The 21,936-nt window shown below is 42.3% G+C and overlaps 1 protein-coding gene across 2 annotated transcripts in view; it reads right to left on the reverse strand.

Moving 5' to 3' along the window:
* LOC138284925 (dipeptidyl peptidase 4-like) overlaps window positions 1-21,936 on the reverse strand; it is a 497,709-nt gene that overhangs the window by 62,608 nt on the left and 413,165 nt on the right. For both annotated transcript variants that reach the window (XM_069224254.1, XM_069224253.1), the window contains exons 21-22: window positions 9,137-9,235; window positions 6,023-6,092 (exon numbers count right to left, since the gene is read on the reverse strand). In XM_069224254.1, coding sequence (XP_069080355.1) covers window positions 6,023-6,092; window positions 9,137-9,235 — 169 coding nt within the window. The remainder of the gene's footprint in view (window positions 1-6,022; window positions 6,093-9,136; window positions 9,236-21,936) is intronic.

The raw sequence follows: 21,936 nt of genomic DNA on the forward strand, positions 1-21,936 counted from the left end.
CAGGATGTGTAAATACCTAGCAGTCAAAATTTTAATGTGTCCCAAGCTTCAATAATGCAAGTCCCCCAACCTCCGATGCCACAGGAAAATGCTGTTGGGTCACGTCAGAATATGAATCAGAGTTTGAAAATGAGTATGAAACCGATGCAGGATAACAATCCACTTCAACAATTTCCACTGTTCAATTTGAAGGAAATGGCTTGATCAGTCAGCCTGACAGTGCCTACAGGGTGAGGAAGAATGCATACTTGGCACAGATTTAGAGGTAGACCAGAGTGGACCATTTATTAGACAGCGAAGTGGCTGGCCATCTGTGTCATTCTTGGTCGATGCTGGTGCTACCCGTTCTACTTTGAGAACAGTAGAAGTCCCAAACCTAACCTTCTTGGGAAAAACAATCCAAGATGGAGGTGTGGCAAATAAACAAATGAATGCTCAAGAAACTGCCCCAGTTACAGTGAATATAGGGTCTTTTGAGGATAAACACAAGTTTTTCATATGTGATTACAGTCCAGGGAATCTCCTGGGAAGAGATTTACTTTCAAAGTTGAATTGTGTTATCTTTTCCACACCAGCAGGAATAGAAGAGAAACCCATGACGAGGACGTTGACTTTAAGCTATTGAAAAATGAGCTCGGTTGTATAATGCTGACATTGCTAACACTTGACAATATGCCCCAGACTTGAGAGAAACTGTCAAACATGAGGTAAGGGATTTTACGGGGAAGGATATTGGACTGATTAAAGGCGCAGAACCTGTCTGGATTTCTGTTAAGCCTAATGTTGAGTTCCCAAGAACCTCACAATATAATTTGACACCTAAATCAATTTCTGGGATAACAATTGTATTTGAATCCATGATACATCAGGGAATTCTGAAAGAGATAATGGGAAGTTGTAGTAACTCTCCCATCATGGGTCAGAAAGAAACCAAGTGGCAAATACAGATTGTTCAGGACCTGAGTAAAGTAAATAATTAAATAACGTTGTTGCTCCTTGTTGCCCAGCGGTGCCAAATCCACTGTAATAGTATTCCAGATTCCATGTGAGGCTGAATGGTTCGTTTTCATTGATTTGTGTCAGGCCTTTTTTTCAATATCATTGCATGAGCATCAGTTCCTTTTTGCATTCCGGCTCGGAAACACGGTCTAAACATGGTGTGATTCCGCACAAGGGTATACTAAATCACCATCTGTTTTAATGAGATTTTAAAGAAAAGAAAAATTTGGAATCTTTAGTCGTGCCTTGCAGCTCTCATCAGGTTGTACCAGCCACAACACTTCCACATCAAGAAAAATGCCATGACTTCAATCCAGGTGGTTGGGTCTTGGTGAAGAAACATGTCAGAAAGACGTGTTTAAAACCTTGTTGGCATGGGCTTTACAAGGTGTTCATAGTGGCAACTGTTCTAGAGTGACAAGAGCAAGACCAATAGGCTGTCCGGGACCAAACAGAGTCTGAAACAGCACTTGATCATGCTGAAGGGGGTCTTGAACAAGTCACTTTTAAAACTGAAACAGAGACAATCGAACCTTGCCCTGTGGTAAATGAGTCGGACTCAGAGTCAGACCCCCGAAAAAAGAACTAGTGCTGGAAGAAAGTGAATGGAAGCAGGAGACCATTGGCCCAGAAGGGAAGAAAGGGGGAAAGTGAGTCTTTCTAAAGAACGTATGCAATCAACGATTGCTGAAAAAACTGAAGGTTCCAATCTGAGTAAAAGTGACAACGAAGGTGTGACATTACAGAGATGAAAGAGAACAAGAGGGCCTAATCATAGGTATTGTTCACTAGAGTGGACTTACTTTGGAAATTACACAATCACAGATAAATAGTTCAGGGAATGTTGAAATGAACATGGTGGTTCGGCTGAACCTCCAAGAACTAAACATTGTTGAGTAGTATTTAGAATGTTAGCTGCCATTAATTAACTTGATTTGTGTAAATAGGAGAAACATTTGTATTGATTGGGATAGAGAATCTGGAAGCATTCCTACGCCCTAGTAGAAGAAAAAAGAAAGAGGGTTATCATTTAGGAGAACATGGAGTAAATTTACATGTTGTTGCTTAATGAACTTTGAACTCTGTTGCTGTTCACATTCGTGACACCAACAAAGGTATTTTTTGCTGCTGCAGTACTTATTTTGATAACAGATCTGAATCTAAAGACATAATTGGGCCAGATAGGAAAAATAAGAGTAGATACATAATGAGTGCCTTACTGATTATTTCTCTTGTAGTATTAATAATGTTGCTAACAGGAGCATTTCCTCTACACAATATGAAAAGTAGAAGTTGTTTCCTAATGTTCCCCCATAACATCTTAACCCTAAGGATAATAATGTTTATGTGTTAGATGATAAAGCATTAACCTAAATGAGTCTAGAAGAGATTATTCAGATAACGTATATTTTAGGCTGCTGAGCGAGTATGTAAATACAATGAATGCTAGACACTGCTATGTCTGTACGCAGTTACCTGCGTCTGTGTCTGGAGGTATCATACATCATCACAAAATTTTAACATATGGTATTTCTTGTTCTTTGCTACTGAATATATTTTACAATGAGGGAAGTTTTCAATCTTATTTTTGAATTAAGACTTAGTGCTCCCATGTGTTACTTTGTGCACCTAAATAAGAACCTGTATTTTAAAGGTGCAGAGATAGCAGGAAAATATTTGGTTATTATTAAAACCTTTGGACACCACATATGCAGATAGACACAATTTGACCTGTTAAATGACTGAAACTGAAAATACATTTTTGAATTTGGTGGGAGACCGAAGGAGCGAACTAGAAACTAAATCCAAAAGAGATGAAGATCTTTCAACACAACACATATGGATGAAGGAAGAAATAGAACATCAAGTGCAAGGCAATTTACCAGCTTTAAATTTAGACGGGCAGCATAAACGGAAATTGTGCATTTCAACTTATCAGAGCTAAATAGATCCGATGTTCATGGGGAACAAAAACTGTGAGCATCTTTTTAATGTCAGAGGAGAGAGTGAATTCTTTTTGGATGGAAAGAATTCTATGATTCCTGGAGTGTATTTTATTTGTGGACAGTATTCATATTTCAGGTTGTCAAAAGGATGGCATGGTATGTGTTAGTTAGCAATAGTATTTCCAAAGATCTATCATGTGGAGTGTCTTGAAAAGCCTGTGTGGAAGATAGAACACAAAACTATATGAAGAGCTAGTGATGTAGAAATAGTGGGAAATATCTTTGATGCAATGATTCCATCAGGGGGGTTGATTTTGAATGAACTAAAGATTATAAAGCTGTCTACAATAGTGGAAAAACTGGCTACTAGCACAGCAACTTCTTTGTTGTTAGTAAACACAAAGGGACAGATATAAAAGGCCCTAGCACCACCGGAGTGTCACTTTTTGTGAGGCTCCAGTGGCACTGTTCACTGCAACGTATTTACAAGTTGGCCTAGTGCCACCTTGTAAATTCATCCCTTTCACACGCAGCACTTTGTGTGACAAGGGCGTGCAATGGATGTTGTTGTGGGCGTTCCACAACAACACCCTTTGCATTTTGATGCTGCCCCAGATTTACAAGATTTCATAAATCTGAGGCAGCGCCAAAATCTAACGCCACCCAAGGGATAGGGTTAACATGGCGCAAAGAGGAAAAACACTTTAATTTCTCCTCGCTTTTTGCTCTTTCTATGTGTGCTGGATTCTGCTGCACACATAGAAAGAGCAAATCATCATATAGGATTGTTTTTGGGCTGGAAGGTGTCCCTTCAAGCACAGAAACAATCTCCCCCTCACTTCAGCCATCCTTGCACTGTGGCGCAAGAGTAGCTGCGTTGGGCTAGGCAGCACCTTTAGCGCAGGTGAAGTGGGAAACACAGGGGTGTTGTTTATTTCTAAACTGGCTCAGCTCAGCGCTGCTAATTTTGGTGCAGCACTGCACTGCACCAGCTTACTGTAAATCTGGCCCTGAGATGGATGCAATAAAACCAATGGTTTTACAAAATTGGCTTGCACTAGATTTGCTGCTTGCAAAAAGAGGGCGGAGTCTCTCTGATCCTGAATGTTCAACAATGTTGTACCTTTATTCTGGATAAAAGTAAAGATTTGGTGAAGTATATCCAGAACATTTCAGGGTTGACAAAGGATTTGAAGGAGTTGGAAGCAACTGGTTCATGGGAAGCAGTTGGAGACGGATTTTCTGCTAAAAGCAGATGGTTTGGGAATATGGGTAGTGGAATTGTAGGTTTTGTGTTGAGACCATTGTTGATTATTTCAATAGTGGGAATAGTTTGTTGGTTGGAACCAACATTTTTCAGAGAAGGAAGATTCGGAGAGATCATAAGAGAAAGAGAGCAGACGTTGAACTGGAAGATAGGCAGTGTACATATTATGATGATATGAAGTGTTTGGAGGAGTCAAGGCAAAAACTGTTTAAAACAACCAGGTTTTAGAGACTCTGTTTCAGGGATGAAAGGTAATTATGATGGCTCTAAAAGTCATTAGGGTGGTTGAGAGAGTGTAACCTGGCTGTGTCATTATTGGCTATATGTACTAACACATTTTCCCTTGGACATAGAATGGGTAAAACCCTTTGCTACATCTGGCCCTATGTCATTAGCATGACATTTAAGAGAAACTCGACAGTGCTTCAAAATTACTGATCAGGCTCTGCCCCTCCTCCTGCCTCTAGCAAGACACATATTCAGACATTTGGGGAGAAAATAATAGTCAAATATAACAATGGATGCCTCCCCTCCTCAAGAAAATGAAAATAGCAACTTTTGATTTGTGACTATGTTTCTGAACTGGTAACGGTATTTGCCTATGAGATCATCCTTGGAAAAATCAAGATGTAAGTGTGCTTTAGTTAGTGGGAAGCTTGTGGGAAGCTTCAAATTCCCTCTGTCTTTAGCTTAGAGAGAACCTTACTTAAATACCTCTCTAATTCCTATAAGGCTTAATGCTACCATACCTCTCCTGATGGAACCTTCTCCCGAAGTTCTGTTATGCGGACTACTCCCTAAACCTATAGAATATTAGCATAGTTGGAATTTAGATTACAAGATTAGGGAGGAAAACTTGGAATTGGATTCTATGCATCAATTGTTTCTCATTATTTTCTGCATTATCACTTTTGAATTAGTGATCACATGTTAGATAAATTTTATATTGTACATTTATACTATTATTTTGTGACTCATATATGTAAGTTTCACTTTGAGTCTAAATAAAGCCATTTGAACTAAAGGTTTATCTCTGGAATTGAATGTGTGACTATTTAATTACACTGAAATAATTTGAATAATTTGATGCATTGTCTCCTCACCCTTAAGAAGAAAACATAATCAGATTTAGAAATAGGGCCCAGTGCTGGATCAAGTATATCTAGCTATTACACAGCCACACTGTTTACTTCGGAGTTCTAAATTACTAACTTCACTACACTCCTTCTGTGTCCACTAAAAACTAATACTACAAGATTATGCTGTTACCTGTTAAGTACATGTGGCTCGCTTTCAGCAACAGAAGGGTCACATTAGTTAAAATCATGGCGCGAAAAAGTTAACTGTGAATAATGTACATTCCAATGGTGAGAAAAACTTGTGATAGGACGGAATCTATAGAAATATCACCTGGCTTAAACATAATGCCCTAAGCTTAGTTTACAAAAACACCGCCTTATTAGGTGCAATTTTATAATATTACCTCCAGTGGTGCATTTAAAAAAAGAACAACACCTCACACACACGGTGGACAGGGTTTGGGAACCCAAGCAAATGATACATCTCCCATCATTTTGTTTTTATTACTGCACTCAACTAAACTCAAATTTCCTCTTGTAAAACATTTTAGAAGCCTATTATGTAGCACAAAAAACATTTCCGTCGCTTTTCCGAAAGCATACATACTTATTTTTTTTAAATCATTTTTTTTCCAAAGACCTCGGACTAGATATTGCTAGAAACCGCTTCCCCACCTCGACTGTGGCATTTATTGTCAACGTGCATGTCATTTGGAGTTGATTTTACTTACACATCAATCAGCAGAGGGTACTTCTTTGATCTGTCAAAGTGAGGAGGGAGAATCATCTGGTACCACAGATCTAAAATAAAAAATAACAACTGTAACCGAAGTCTATGCACTGAATTTCTCTTACTGAGTCTTGAACGGCCTTCATAAAAATCCACGCCCTGTAGGCTTTCACAGGATGCGTTTTTCAAATACTACCGTTCACGTTCTAAATTCAGGCGGTGCAACGAGACCTTCAGCTGAAAGAAAAGGTACTGCCTCCAGCCCCGAGAAGCCCGGTGCTGCGCCTTTCTGCTACGTTACAGTTTCACCAGTTACAACACGTCTGCTCGGGGAAGCCCGCATCTAGGCGGGCAGCACTTCAGCAGGTGAGAAAACTGTAAATTCTTCACGGTGTGTGCCAAGTGATGGAGGAAGAGGGAGCAACAGTGAGATCCAAACTAGTCTTCTGGCAAGTTACTCGCTGTGTCAGGCATCTTGATCTGATTGTTTGAAGGGATGCATCACAGTGTGATCTTAGGCACGTTCATCAGTTTTGGTAGCTCTCAGTTTTCCAAAACTTTAAGGTCTACAGCACATGCAGCATCATGCTGACTGGAGCAGAGAGGGAAAAAAGGGGGAAGTAAGTAAGTGACCAGAAGGAATAGTATTAGGGGAAAGGGGCTCAGTGAGCAGAACACGACAAAGGCAAAAATGGAAAACTAGAAAAAAACGAGCACAAGACTTCAGCAAGGCATGCCTTTTTTTCTTTGTGTGACGCTGGTATCCCTCATAGAATCGTTCTGAAGGGAATAGGGTGTTGTTGCAGGGGTAGATGGTGAACGTGAGCAAAGAAAAGCTGCTGCAGGCGAAGGTGAAGGGGGACGACAATCCTTGCTGCAGAATGGGACACAGTGGGCAGAATGATAGCTAGAACATGAAGTGGGCATGGAGACGAGTAGAGCAAGCTCCCGCGTTTTCTGCCCCTTGCACTAGGGTTCACACATAAGATAACAACATTTCTGCAGCGCATTAGGATTTCATGAGCTCTTTGACCCTTTGGCTACCACCATTACAGGATGGGGAACGTCATTTGCATCGTGTCTGAAGACTTCTCAGCTGCAATGAATGATTGCATCACTGCATACGCATACGAATGGATACTAGAGCATAGGTTAGAGTGTCCCTTCATTTGCATATTCATTGATCTGTTGCCCCATGGAATGGCCATGTGTGAAGCAAAAGCAAAACTCCATGATACATGACTCCGCTGTTATCAAGTTATGGCTGATGAATGCGAGCGGATACATATCTGAATAATACTTACAGCAACAAATAGTTCAGGGGGCTGCACTTTATCCTCTGACTCAGTACAGAGAAAAATTGATCGAGACAGCTAAAGCACACTTTAGTCAGACCTAGGATGAGAGAGGGGAGAGGTAGACAGAGGGCAGCGACAAGAAGAGGGGAGATGCTGACAGAGAGAGGCAAAAGAGCAGTAAGACAGAAAAAAGTGAATTCGTCTCCTGCAGCTGTTTCTACGACGAAAGCTAGAAAGTAATATAAAACTGCTTTTAGAAGGACAGAGGGAGTGAATCAAGAAATAAGATGAAGAGACAATATGGCACACGTTTTAAAAGACAGCGGAAATCAATGTGGAGCCCATCAGTGAATCAAATGATTGGACATATGTAATTAGAACACAATCATAAGACCTATTTCAAAACCATTCTGCAGTAAGTGGCAACAATTGGCAGTTTAATGTAGTAAAACTTTGGAATTTACATGATTAATGAGAGAATCCAAAATAATTATACTGTTCAATAATATAACGTGATACATCAAAGACATGCTTATGCCTCTCTACTTTTTATAGTAGTTTTTTGCAAAGTTCAGAATCACAGTCCGATTACAAGCGCTCAAAATGGCAAACATATCTGCATCTAATTTAGTGCTTTTATCCCCGGGAACAGGTGCATCCACGGGGCACTAATTGTAAAGAATATCCTGGTACATGAGATCCTGTGGGTCCAGTGGAACATCAAAATCCCCGCAGGAGTGCCTTATATATATATCTATATATATATATATATATATATATATATATATATATATACCTTTTGGCCGGAGAATCCCCAGGATTCCTCAGGTGTCACTGGCAGATGTAGGCACCACCATATAGCCTTGCGGTACCACTATGTGGAGCAGACAATTAAAAATGATTGTTCTTGCACCACTATGACGATATCGGCAACCACCATGAAAAGCGGTGCCCCTCCCCCACACCTATATATTCAAATAAGGACCTTAATATGTTCTATTTTATTGTATAATTAAATTGCACTCTAAAGTGTGTTTACTCGGTAGATGTGTCTTTTATCTTAAATGTAGTGATTTCTTAATACTGTCAATGTTATTACTAATTTAAGTATTTCTGTGTGACTTAGGGGCATATTCACAAGCCCCTTGCGCAACCTTAGCGCTGCAATAGCATAATTTTTTATTGCTAAGGCAGCGCTAAGGTGCCTTTTCTGCCATGCCACACTTACAAAGTTTTTGCGACCCCTTGTGCCACGTTATGCCTGCGTCAGGCATAATGTATGCAAGGGGGGTGTTCCAGAGCAGGGATGCCCAAAAAAAATGGCACAGTGAAATTTACAACATTTCACTGCACCATTTTTTCCGTCATTTTTAACACCTGCTCAGAGCAGTCATTAAAATTAAAATTACACACCCATCATATTCAATAGGCCTACCGGCGCTTTAATACACTAGCTTCAAAATTGTTGACGCTAGTGTAGCAAAGCGCCACAATAGCGTCAAAAATGTTGACGCTATTGTGTTAATGACAGCTATGGTGCGCTGTATGGGAAATACGGTACAACCATGGTCTAGTTAGGGGCCAGTAAGGGGGGCGCAAGAAAAGTGGTGCATCACCTATGATGCGTCACTTTCTGGTAAAAATGCACATTAGGCACAGAAGTATAGCCTTCTAATAAGAGGTCAATAAATATGTTTTGAAGAAGAGCATTCTCAGATACGTTTTGCTTTGTATTACGGCTGTGGCTATGACCAAATATACAAATAACACATATTTTTGAAATGAATATATGTGTATTTCACACCCACTCAGCTTACCTAGTCCAGCCACCTTAATTGTTTTGTTTTCAGTTGAAGGCATCTGGATATCACTTAACTTCATTTCCAATGGTTTGTTGTCTTCCAGAACCTGGATTTCTACATAGAAACATTAATATTATTACAGGGAATGAGAGCAAAATGATTTCAAGCAAAGCACACAGTGTGAATTCTTCTAGCTCAGATTTTTCCTATATTTCTCATGAGTGTGTCTCTTGATAAATCCCACTTAGGAATGTTAGAAAACAATGCGCCTACAAATATTGGGAGGTCAGTGTATACATATGTATATATTTTATCATTTTTTGCTAATTCTCACAAATAACATATATGAATAAAGTAAACAGTGCATTCATTTTGTGCGCAAATATTGGCGACTGAGACCCATTTTGTCAACACTAAGACTGTTGTATTTAAGCACTATTCCATCAAGTGGTACTCTTTCTTATCATAGTCCAAACAATCCCTGAAAGAGTCTCAAAGGTAACAGGCAACTACATACATCTTCCCTAAATACATTTCCCAGTTTCACCTGCAGGAGACTTTCACTCCCACTGTTCAGTTTGTTGATACAAAGTAGTAACAGGAAGGAACACTTTGACAGAAACGGTGAAGTGTAGAACTAGTTGCAATGAAGATTACATTTAGGTAATCGGGCATTAGAACTGCATCCTTCTCCCTCATCACCGTCCGAAACACTCGAGGACATTGCCAGTAAGACAGCTAGCCCATTCGAAAATAAACCAGGAGCACACTGACAAAGTACAATTTATAACACCTGCGTTGAACTCCTTCCTTCAAGGAATATGTGATAGTGATGGATGCAATAGACCTCTACAGCCACATTTTATAACTTTAATTGACACCACTGCTGCTCTGCTCTGATGAGCACCATCCACAGGTAGAGCACCTTTGGTTCACAGCAGTAGATCGGTGGCACTAGGGGATAGCCTGTAGAAAGGTCCATTAGAATCTAATTCTTCAGTAACAAATACTGGAGCAAATATCCGCTCTCTGTCATAAAACTACAAAGAGCGCTTAACGAATTTCAAGTGACTTCAGTCATACCTATCATGGAGACTCTAGATTTGCAATAAAACTTGGAACCACAATATGTTGTTTTTTTCTGAAAATATGTTCAATCTGTTGGAAAACATTCAAACCTAGGCTGGAGCATGAAGGCATGAAACACAAGCTCCCTAATGTGATACTGCAAATGTGATTATTGTCTCTGCATCTTGTTTTGATGTCCACAGATGCCTACTATTTCAGCCACTCCTGTATCCATTATGGATCCACCTTTGATCCCTCTCCAAATCACACTTGCAACATAAAGATGGATCAGAGTTAGTCAGGCCTGCTGGTCTGTACATGGTAAAACAGTGAATATAAGCAGGAAAAGCAATTAGTGTTCCCTCCTGCCCCGTGCTGGAAGAAAACCAGCTGCACACAAGGGCTAATATGTTTTTGCTTTTGAGAATCAAACCCATGCTTTGGAGGTTTGGTTCTAAAAAGTAAAAATTAACTGAAACGTAATAAATTATCTGTTTGTCATCAACCTTCACTCAGTCTGTCAAGTCAAATTCTTCCAATGATGTTGCCTAGAGGTAGGAGCTAAATTGTTAATTGTTCTACAAGGCAGTACAATCTCACATGTTTATAGCTGAACTGCAGGCAAAATCAAAATCTTAGCTGGTAGTAGAGGTGTTGGAAAGACTGCACAGAAGAATGAACAAACAGATGATGGAATGAAAACCTTTGGCATAACTGGGAAACCAGAGCCTTAATACCTGCCAACCGTGGCCAAAGTTTGAGACATGAAGGAATACCTTTAAAACATTTGAGCAAGGAAGTCACTGACATGGCCAAAACACCTCAAAGGAAATCAAGATTCGGAAGATGATCAACAAAAGCCACTTGAGGCTAACAATTGAATGGGACAGCAGAGCAAAGCCTCACAGGTCCGTGATCAACCCACTGACAAACGCGTAAAGGTGAAGAAACAAGTGCATCTTTCCCCTTCTTGGTGTCAATAGAATCATTGACTATTCATCAGAACATTGACACCTATTGAATGAGATGAAATACAAAGGGAAGCCCCTATTGCATGGGACTGACATATTATCTATTCCCCAATGGGGAAGGTGCAAAAACACAGGACTAGTACACAGATCGTAGATGCAAAACCAATCTTGACAGAGCCATCCAAATGTGTGATCCAAGCAACATCCACAGAAGAAGCCTGAAAACAGATGATTCAGGAGATCAACAGAACAGTTTGGGTTTATGCTTAGAACAAAAGGGTATGTGCTTCTGCTCATTTGCTGATCTCCGAAGCCAGGTTTACTGGTAAGAGCAAGAGTAACCTCCTGCTTCTTTAAGCAGGCATCAACACCTGAATGTTTGCTTATATGATGGGTGTTTGATTCTGTGTGTGGCTGGAAACCCTCAACATGTTTAGAGAACCATTTCTACTGTCAGGAGAGTAATGGAAGTCTGTTCAACACTGTTGTGATGAAATGATACTTTCCAAAGTTGCCCCAAGTCAGCAAAGTAGAAATACTCTGTCATTAATTACTGCTGGGTACGAAGTGTGTTCAGGCTCAGTCCTTGTTCACATCCTCCGGAAGACACAACAGATTGACTTTGATCAATTGTCCTTGAATAATGGTATATTCTGATTGCAATTAGTAGATGGTGAAACACATCTCCGAGCATTTAAAGTACAACTGAAATCATTGCTCCGTTATTGTTATTGCTTCATGGACCCACTGATATCTCTAGGCTAAGGCTTAGGCTTTTGATTTCTTTACAGGAGACTTTTGATGTAGAACTGGAGGTTTGTGGTCCATTTCCAGATATTGCAAACATTCATGCCACCTTTGGGTAGAAGATACTCTCTGAACATTTTCTGTTGTTTTTTAAAACATATTCATCAGACCAGAATCCAGGTAGGGAAATACCACGATCCCTCTAGTATGTGGCTGGCTGAGCAGCATGGTCAGGCTCATTAAAAATACCATTGAATCCAAAACTACAAAATTGTGGAGACTTACTGGTTTCAATAGAGTGGAACCAGTGTTGTGCTAAGACATGTGCAAGATGCAAAGTGCTTTGAATTGGATCCACTGTTCAACTGGCAAGAGAAGGTCTTTCAAAGCCCGCCTAGCATATTGCCTTCTTGGGAGATGAATAAGAAGTTGAGCAGCCACATTCTGAACTTTTTTGAAGACTTTTTAGTATAAACCCAAGACTTCTGAGGTAGAGGGCATTACCATAAGCCAGACGAGAGATGACCAAGGCCTGGACACTAAGGGGGTCATCCCAACCCTGGCGGCCATCGACCGCCAGGGTGGAGGACCACGGAAGCACCACCAACAGGCTGGCGGTGCTTCCCTGCCCATTCTGACCGCGGCGGTAAAGCCGCGGTCAGAAAAGGGGATCCGGCAGTTTCCCGCCGGATTTCCCCTGTCTGGGCTGAATCTCCATGGCGGCGCTGCAAGCAGCGCCGCCTTGGAGATTCCGACCCCCTTCCCGCCACCCTGTTTCTGGCGGTTTTTACCGCCAGGAACAGGATGGCGGGAACGGGTGTCATGGGGCCCCTGGGGGCCCCTGCACTGCCCATGCCACTGGCATGGGCAGTGCAGGGGCCCCCTAACAGGGCCCCAGCATGATTTTCACTGTCTGCTTAGCAGACAGTGAAAATCGCGACGGGTGCAACTGCACCCGTCGCACCCCTGCAACACCGCCGGCTCCATTCGGAGCCGGCTTCTATGTTGCAGGGCCTTTCCCACTGGGCCGGCGGGCGCTCCTTTGGCGGGCGCCCGCCGGCCCAGCGGGAAAGCCAGAATGGCCTCCGCGGTCTTTTGACCGCGGAGCGGCCAAATGGCGGTGACCGCATGGCGGGCGTCAGCGTCAGAATGACCGCCTAAGTATTCTTGCTAGAAAAGGTAGTAGATTCAAAACATTTCTTAGAAGTCTTAGAACGCCAAAACAAGTGGCAGATAGTTTGTTAACTGGGTGCTCCATAGTCGGGCTGGAACCCAGCCAGACACCCTGACTCTTTACACCCTCTTTAGAAGGAGGAAGGCCTGCCAAACAGTTCAAGAGAAGGGCAGATGTCATCCTGCTGACATTATTGCCCGATACTAGTACCTCAGTCATCCTCATTGAGCTTAAGCTTACCTTTAGCCATCAAGCTGGTAACTTCTTGTAGACAGGGGGAAATGTTGAAGGAGTCAGAGCTGGAATCAGGAGCGATAGCGATCACCTACTGGGAGTCATCTGCATATGAGACCAGAGACAACCCAAAAAATGGTGCAATTTCAGCCAGGGGGAGCAGAAAAGAGTGGGGCTCAAAGAGGAGCCCTGTGGCACCCCACAGCTCAAAGGAAGGGTATTAGACTACCCGGACTGATGAAGCAATTGAAAGATCCTATTCTTAAAAAAAAAAGAGAGCCATTTTAAGGCTAGGCCCTCAATACCCACTTCAGAAATCACTTCAATCAGTGTGCAGGGATCGACCTTATCAAAGTCCCGCACTCAGATCTAATAAAATAATTGCAGCCATGCCTCGTGGTCCAAGATGGTTTTTAGTTTCTCAAAAACTGACAACAGGGAGAAGTGATAAAGGCCTGGGACAGAGTGAGTCAAGTCCTGTTTTTTTTACAAAGGTTTTCTGTTGGTAAATGGCAGTTGCATCACCTAATCCAATCTGGCCTCAAAAAGCTTTCTCTGCTCTAAACCTCCATGGCATCTGCCTGCCCTTGGTTATCCTGATGCTGAGACTGTGAAATATTTAACATCAAAAGTGATACCTGATGGAAAAACATGATTGCTGTTTCATTGTTGGAGAGTCTTTTTTTTATTCTTGGCTCCAAATGCAGAAAAGATTCCCAGTTGTAAGCTTAGGTCCACAACTGTGCAATAGCTTCTCAGTCTCCTATGGTTACAGCTAGACCTGACAGCCTTAGGGTGGTCTTCCCAGCAACCTTTTGCCTACCTCCTTCACTTCTCTGACCTCGGTTTTGCTGGACTAGAAATCTATGCACTTTATCACTGCTAACCAGTGCTAAAGTGCTTGTGCTCTCTCCTTAAAACATGGTTATATTGGTTTATCTCCAACTGGCACATATAATGTACTTATAAGTCGAAGTAAAGTGCACTACTTGTAAATTAAATGCTGCTTCTGGGCCTAGAGCACTGTTTGTGCTACCCATTTAAGTAGCCTTTTTATCATGTCTGAGGCTGGCAATTGCAGAGCCAATTTGTGCAGGCAGTTCTACACTACCTTGACCATCCATTTTGCCAGGCCCAAAACATCCCTTTTTTTTACATATGTCACCCCTAAGGTACATCCTAGGTAGCTCATATGGCACGGTGCTGTGTAATTAAAAGGGTACATTGTATCCAAAAGGCAGGGCATTTATTTTTAAGATTTACTTGTCCTGATAGTGAAAAAGTCCCAAAGTTGTTTTTCACTACGGCAAGGCCTGTCTCTCCCATAGGATAACATTGGGATTACCGTATTACATCTTATAAGTATAATTCACAATCTGGAAGAGATAAGTTTTTCGGGTCTGGTGTCTTTGGAATAACAATTTAAAATCACAACTTATGGTGGAGTCGGATTTTAAATTGTAATTCTGAAAATGCAGCATTTAGAAAATTGGCATTTTCTTACTTTAGCCCTTTGGTGCCTATGCCCTGTCTCTGATTACTTGCCTGGAGCAGCTGGGCTTTGTGTATTCCCCCTAGAGGAAGGAGATAGCAACAGCCTCACTTACACATGAATAGGCTGTGTCCTGTTCCCACACAAAGGGCTGCATAACCCCCTGTAATGAGTCTGGTATAAAGGGCAGGACCTCCGTGCGCTTCAAGTGCCTTTCCTTGAAGTCTTCCCCATTTATAAGTCCTAACAGTACTGCTCCTCTGACACTAGCAAAGCAGTACTCTTCTGGCCCTGTGACTATTCTGCCGGAAAAAGGACTGCTGTGCTGCTGAAGGACTGTAACTCAGCTGGACTGCTGCTTTTCTGGACTACTGCTTTGATTAACTCCTGCCTTGATGTGTTGCCCTGCTGCCTGATGTGCCCCTGCCTGGGTGAGAAAACTGGACCTGCATTACCTGAAAACAGAGTGACTCCAAGGGCAAGCTGACTGGCCTCATGATCTGAATTCTGTGAAGTAAAAGACTTCCAACCAGCCGCCTCTGCACCTGGACTCTGCCACCTGTGAGTCTGCCCTACCGAGTGGTGCCACCCCAGGACTGGACCCTTGGAAGTGGTTCTAATGTGCTTGCTCCAGCAGAATCAATGGATCTGCTGTCAAACCAACGCATCACTGCCACTGCATTGATCGGACCTGCTCATTGCTCCTGTTGCATGGATTGGAACTGATGCATCACCACTGTTGCAGGAACAGACCCAGCACATCGTCTCCGGACCTACCACATTACGGAACTGATGCATCCCTGCCACTGTGTGGAGGAAATTGATGCAACTCCTCTACTGCGTAGGAAAATCAACACATCTCCTCCGCTGCGGGTATTGACACCGGCGCATCGCTTCTGCTGCACCCCGTATCGTTGACATTGACATTGACATTGTCAGCCCAAACTTTTGACTTTGCCCCAGTCCAGTGCAAACAGATATCCCCAATTTGGACTTGTTTATTTTATTATATAACATTCTATTTTTCTAACTAATGTGGTGTGGAATCCCTTTGTGTGATGTTTTCACTGTTCTACTGCTTGAAGTTTTGTAAACATACTTTACACATTGCCTCATAAGTTCAGCCTGACTGCTCTGTGCCAAGCTACCAGATTGTGAGCACTGGTTAATTTAGGGTGTGTTTGTGACTTACCCTAACTAATTTTTAACATTTATGTTAATAACTGGAAAATGCAGGGTCCTGTCCACATTTAAGCTCATGCGAGCACTTCCCATGCAACTGCCATGAGCCGGGATCCTGAAGATTTTCTGAAGCAAAAAGATCAGATTTTTCTGTCATTGTTGCATCATCAAACCAAGATTTTCACTTTGTTTGCGCAGCACCTGAGCACGTTTTGGATCCTAATTATAGATCTTGCTATTTTCATGGTCGCTCTCAGCAGTAGAATTATGCCACTACTTTTTCTTCTATTGAATGGAACATGCACCTTTGGTAGGGAAAGTCGGAATCCTTGAATAACTTCCTAGAATATTATGATTGGCAAGACTTATTCAAAGGAATTATATAATTTTGAAGTACATTATAGCCAATTCTGTCCTGTAACTAGGGACTAGCTAGGGAATGTAGTAGTGGTGTGGAGGTCAAATGTCTTATGTTGAATGCAGTGTACAACACTAACCTAAATGACTAAAGTATATGGCTCTAGATAACAACAATGTGTTGTGGTTGGGCTGCAGTTTTGAATCCACAGTAGCAACATGTTGCATGAAAAAGTGAAATGCACACAGAACCTACTTTTCTACATTTGGTAAGTTATCCCTAAATATTTCCTGTAAGACCACAGGGTGCTAAATGCATAAAAGCAGATGTCAAAAATAGAGGGCCTGATATATTTGTTGATGGAGAGAAAACCCTCCCCGCCAGCATAGTGGTCCGCCCACCCAATTTAGATATTGGCAGACCTTAGCTATGACAGTGACTACTCTGTCACCGCTGTAGCCAAACGTCTCTGATGGCCCAAATGAGTAAAGGCCAGCAGTTACCATTATTAAAGTGTAGACTACACACAGGAAACTGCTTAGGTGCTTTTATATCCCCCTAGCTTAGCTGGATCCCATTATCTCCAGATAAAATGTATTTACGCACTCCCTCCAGTTCCTTTAACGGTGAGGTTGAGTCCGCCCAGGTGGTACTGTCCTACCTGGGTTGGGCTAGGTTGTCAAATGATGAAGCATGACACTATATAGTGTGTGAGACCACCTAGTCCGTAGAGGTAATCCCCCCCCATACTCCTGTTACAGCACCCACACCACGCAGTCTCTGAACCCAACGAGGTCCATGAGCCCACGGATAGTCCCAGTGTAGACAGCTCTACATTATTGGTGAACCCCATACTTTCTTGTGGTAACTAGTCTTGCAGAGACGGAGCTAGTATGGGACATTTCCCACTAAATATATATTTCTAATCTCCCTCACAACCCTCTGGTAGTGTGATTATACCAAATGAGTAAAGGCCATGACAGAACAGGCTAAATGAGTGACCACCCAATTAGGATGGGGACGCATGTCGCCAGTTTTTGTTATCTGTCACCGCCAGGCACACTAAGGGTGAGGAACAATTAAAAATAAATAATGCCCCCCCTTGCCATGGGAGATGACTCGCATGACAAGGGGATCATTATTTGTTTTATTTTTTTTAAACAAAATCCTGTTTAGTGTTTTTAGTTTTGAAAATACAAAAAAGAAAACTGTTTTGTACAAGGTTCCATCATCTTGACAGATTCCTGCACCAAACAGTGAAATGCATTAACAGGAAATGCAGTGACCGCAGTTCCTGCCAATGCTTTATAAATGACCACCAGGTTGGCGGTCATGTATAAATCTGGTGGTTGGAACCTCCACAAGAGTGACTGAGGAATTTGCTGGTGGAACAATGGCCCTACAACCAGTGTATAGGTTTTGCCCTTAGTTCTTTACTTGAGAGAGGGGTGTCCTTACCAACTTCTTAAACATAATCTGGATAGGTCACAGCACATTTCTAGGAGAATATCTGCTCAACCCTGTTAGTTGTAGCACATAAAACAGACAATTCTAGAGACAAATGTGGATTAGGCTCAAGCAGTAACACCAATTCTAAAGTGATAAAACCGCACTATAAAATTACTAAACCACTTTAGAAAACTAGAGAACAATATATTGATCAAAAAGTCACAAACACAATTAAACCCAGGTAAGCAATCCAGGGATATTATTTTTAAAATTTCTAGGCACAAATGGACTAGACAATGTAAGGCACTAATCAAAGGTAACATATTGTGGCTGGCCAGGATGTAGGTGCAATTTCAAACTGACAGCAATGGAGTAGGGACCAGAAGAAACAAGTGAGTCACAATGATCAAAGCTTTTACTGTCCCTTATCAGACACACATGTCCTCACCTAACCGAAGGGTGATTTTTGAGGATGCCAGCGACAGGGTAGGTTCTCCTCCAGGCTGTCTGATGACCCCAATCAGACGTTCCAGAAGCAGCTCAATGGCGTTGTATGGGTCTCGTTCACCTTTACTTGCAGGTCATAGAGAGATAATCTTGACTGTGATACTCTTTTTCAATTATTTTAACACCCTTTACCTAATATATATATATATATATATATATATATATATATATATATATATATATATATATATGCAGGGATGTTATAGTTAGAAAATAGAATAAAAAAAACTTAGAAATTCATTGAAAAAACTAAAGGTTACATGGACATTATAGTTAGATTCTGAATTTGCTCATACAAAACCGTAGAAATTCAGCAGCTATAGTTACCTAAGCTAGCTATAACTGGCGCTCCCGTAATGCAGGGCTTATGACCTCACATATTACATCACTGATGACATGGCCAATGACATCACTCATGACATCTCATATGACATCACTGATGAAATCATCCACACAAACAGTCATACACCCACTCATTTGCTAATACAAAGTCTTGCATGCCCACACACACACATCTACTCACATACTTCTTCAGAGATACATAAAAGTAGTGATATACAGACACCCATTCAGTCAAACAGCCACTGACACAACCACTCACCTAAACACTACTAACTAACCTTTGTTTTTTTCAGAGAATTTCTAAGGTTTTGTAAATCTATTTCCTGACTTTAATGTCCTTGTAAACTTTGTTTTTTTCAGTGACTTTCTATGGTTTGTTTAATGTATGGTAATTTTAATTACTATATATTAAACCACACACTGCAGCTCCTGGCCTTCGGCCCGTATAAGCACCCAACCATGCACGCCCTTCAGCCATGCACAGGGGAGGTTGCCGGCAACACCTGGGCTACGGCCAAAACTCCCAACCACCTAAACCAACGCTGTGCACAGCCATTTCACCGTGCACGGCAGGAGTTAGTCGCAGCTTCTCTGGGTGTGAGAATAGGTGTGAGTGGGTGTATCTGGGGATGAGAGTGGCTGTCAGATTGTCTGGGTGTGAGAATGCGTACATCAGTGTTTCAGTAGGTGCTTTAGTCTGTGCGCGGGTCTGTTAGTGGCTACATGAGGGAGTCAGGGGGAGCATTTGATTGAAAGAGAGACAGAAGGAGAGAAAGAAAGTGAGAGAGAAAGAGAGAGAGAGTTTTTTAGGCTTTAATATCTCAAATACTTAGAATGATATACAGTATTTTTGTTAGATGTAACAAAAAATGTATTCAATATATTTTAAAAAGTACAATTCTTTTCATTTAAAAAAAAAAGGAAATTAGTCTAGCTGGACTCGAACCCCCGTAGCTCGGTGTGAAGGTCTGCGATGTTCACACTAAGCTATGAGAGCTTTTTTTTTTAGTTAGCCCTTTCTGGGCTTTAGGGACCATGTGGGGAGCCCTTAAGCGCCCTCACGCAGTCCCCACTTTTAAATTTTTATTATTTAAAATAAGAAAGACCATTACGGACTATGTGAGACTGCGAGGGAGCGCTCAAGAGCTTCCCCCGCTGGCCCTACATTATTTTTTTTTTCTTTTAAACAATGCCCCTATGGGCTACCTAGAATGTGGGGGAAGCCGTAAGGCTTCCCTTGCAGTGCCAATGCTTCAGCAAGTGTGGAGCTGCTTTGACAGCAGCTCCCTGCTTGCTGAAGTGTTTGATCTCTATCCTCTGCACGCATGCAGAGGACAGAAATGGAACTTCGGATTTTGACAGCAGGACCTGCTTTAAGGTTCCCGCTGTCAAACCCCAAAGTGTTTGCTGTGGCATGGCTGCAGCGCTGTAGCCAAGCCACAGCAAACAGTTATGTCCAGGGTGGGCACCCCAGAACATAGCAGGAGCTGGCCCTGGGGGTGGCGGTCCCCAGGGCCATCAGAGGCTCCTAGAGGAGGCCCCCCTCCAATGAGATCTTAGCTCCCAGGGGTGGTGGCCCCTGGGGCACAGGCCCACTCCCTGATATTACAATAAAGCCCGGGGAGGTGGCGGTCCCCATGGCAGCGGGGGGCCACAGTGCCCCCCTTCATTAATGGCAAGATCGCCCTGGGGAGGTGCTGGTTACCGGGGCTGCAGGAAGGGGCCAGGAGGCCCCCTCTCACATATTACACTAAAGCCTTAGGGAGGTGGTGGTCCCCAGGGCAGCGCATCTACCCACAATGAGCCTGGGGGAGGTGATGGCCTTGGGTCAGCGGGAGGGGGCCAGGAGGCCCCCCTGCTTTTTTTATTAAAAAAAGCCCCCGGGATTGGCCTTCCCAGGGTGAAGAGACTAACAAAGCACGGGAGACTGCGCTTTGTTTTTTAAAATTTTACAAGCGGATTCACGTCTCCACCACGTCTCCACTTGTAAAATATAAAAATATGCATTTTAGCCCTGGGGAAGTCCCTTTGTGACCCTCAGCACCAGATCTAAGGGGACAGGGTGTTCGTACCCTGGCCCCTTTTGTTTTTTTTGCCTTTTTTTGGGACTCGGCTGAAGTCGAGTCCTGAGATGGCTGTCAACACTTCAACAACTTCTGTTGTTGAAGTGTTATCAGCCAATCAGATCTCAGCACAAGATCGTTAGAGGTCTCGAATCATTAGCGTCTCTAGATATACAAATTTGTTTTCCCCTTAATTTCTCAAAAACTACTGAATGGAATTACACCAAAGCAAAAAAGCACTCTTTCTGGACCAAACCCTACCTTCCTGCCAAATTCGGTGTAATTCCATCCAGTAGTTTTTGTGCTATCACTGTTCAAAATCTCTATGGAAAAATGAATGGGGGAAAACGTGTTTTGGGACGCCTCTTTTTTCTCGACCCTCTGGATGGATCACCCCGAAACTTTCCAGGCAGCAGTTAACAGAACTGGCAAATTTATTTGAAATGTTTCATGAAGATTCATCAACCGGTGGCAAAGATATAGGCAAGTAAAAAAACACTTTTTGTATAGAAACGTGATCCTACCTATAAGTGGAGACCACCACTAGGTAATATATATATGTTCACTTTTCTTGAACCTGGGATTCATAGGTGACCTTCTAGGTTCTACGCCTGTTTTAAATTTTGGCATGAGTTCTCAGCACGAATAAAGAATAATCTACTGATAACACAAAACTAATTTTAATCCCACATATTCACAGTCTAAGACCCTATCTTTCATCCCTCTCCCAAGCTATGTGTAGGGCACTACTCAACAGTTTTCCGTAGGAAGTCCTGGGCAAGAAAAAGATCTCTAGCAAAGAGTCACCTTTTGGTGCCTGCTGGACATTGCAGCTCCCGCCCAGTGACGAGCATGGCTGAATGATGCAGCATATCCCTTTAGTGGGTGAGGGCTTCTGCATCCAATAAGGGATGCTTCTACTGTGTGACTTTTCAATCCACTTAAAATACCAATAAAGTATTAATTTCCTAATGGAAAAGCACACCTGTTTGTGTGATTATTTCAGGAACTGGGGGCGTATGCTGGACCGTCCAAATTCCCCATAGCCCTTTATTTGTTTTCCGTAGAAAAAGATTTTACATTCTGATAGTTTATTTTCTAGAGCTCCAAGTTGCCCAGAGGGATAAAGCAAGTAGGTCAAATGTATCATTCTCAAGCTCCTGCTGGAGCTATTAGTTTTGGAGGCAAAAGCTAAGAGAAGGACAAATTGGAATCCATAGGAGCTGGG

This window comes from Pleurodeles waltl, chromosome 3_1, assembly GCF_031143425.1.
Source record: "Pleurodeles waltl isolate 20211129_DDA chromosome 3_1, aPleWal1.hap1.20221129, whole genome shotgun sequence".
Lineage (NCBI taxonomy): Eukaryota > Metazoa > Chordata > Amphibia > Caudata > Salamandridae > Pleurodeles > Pleurodeles waltl.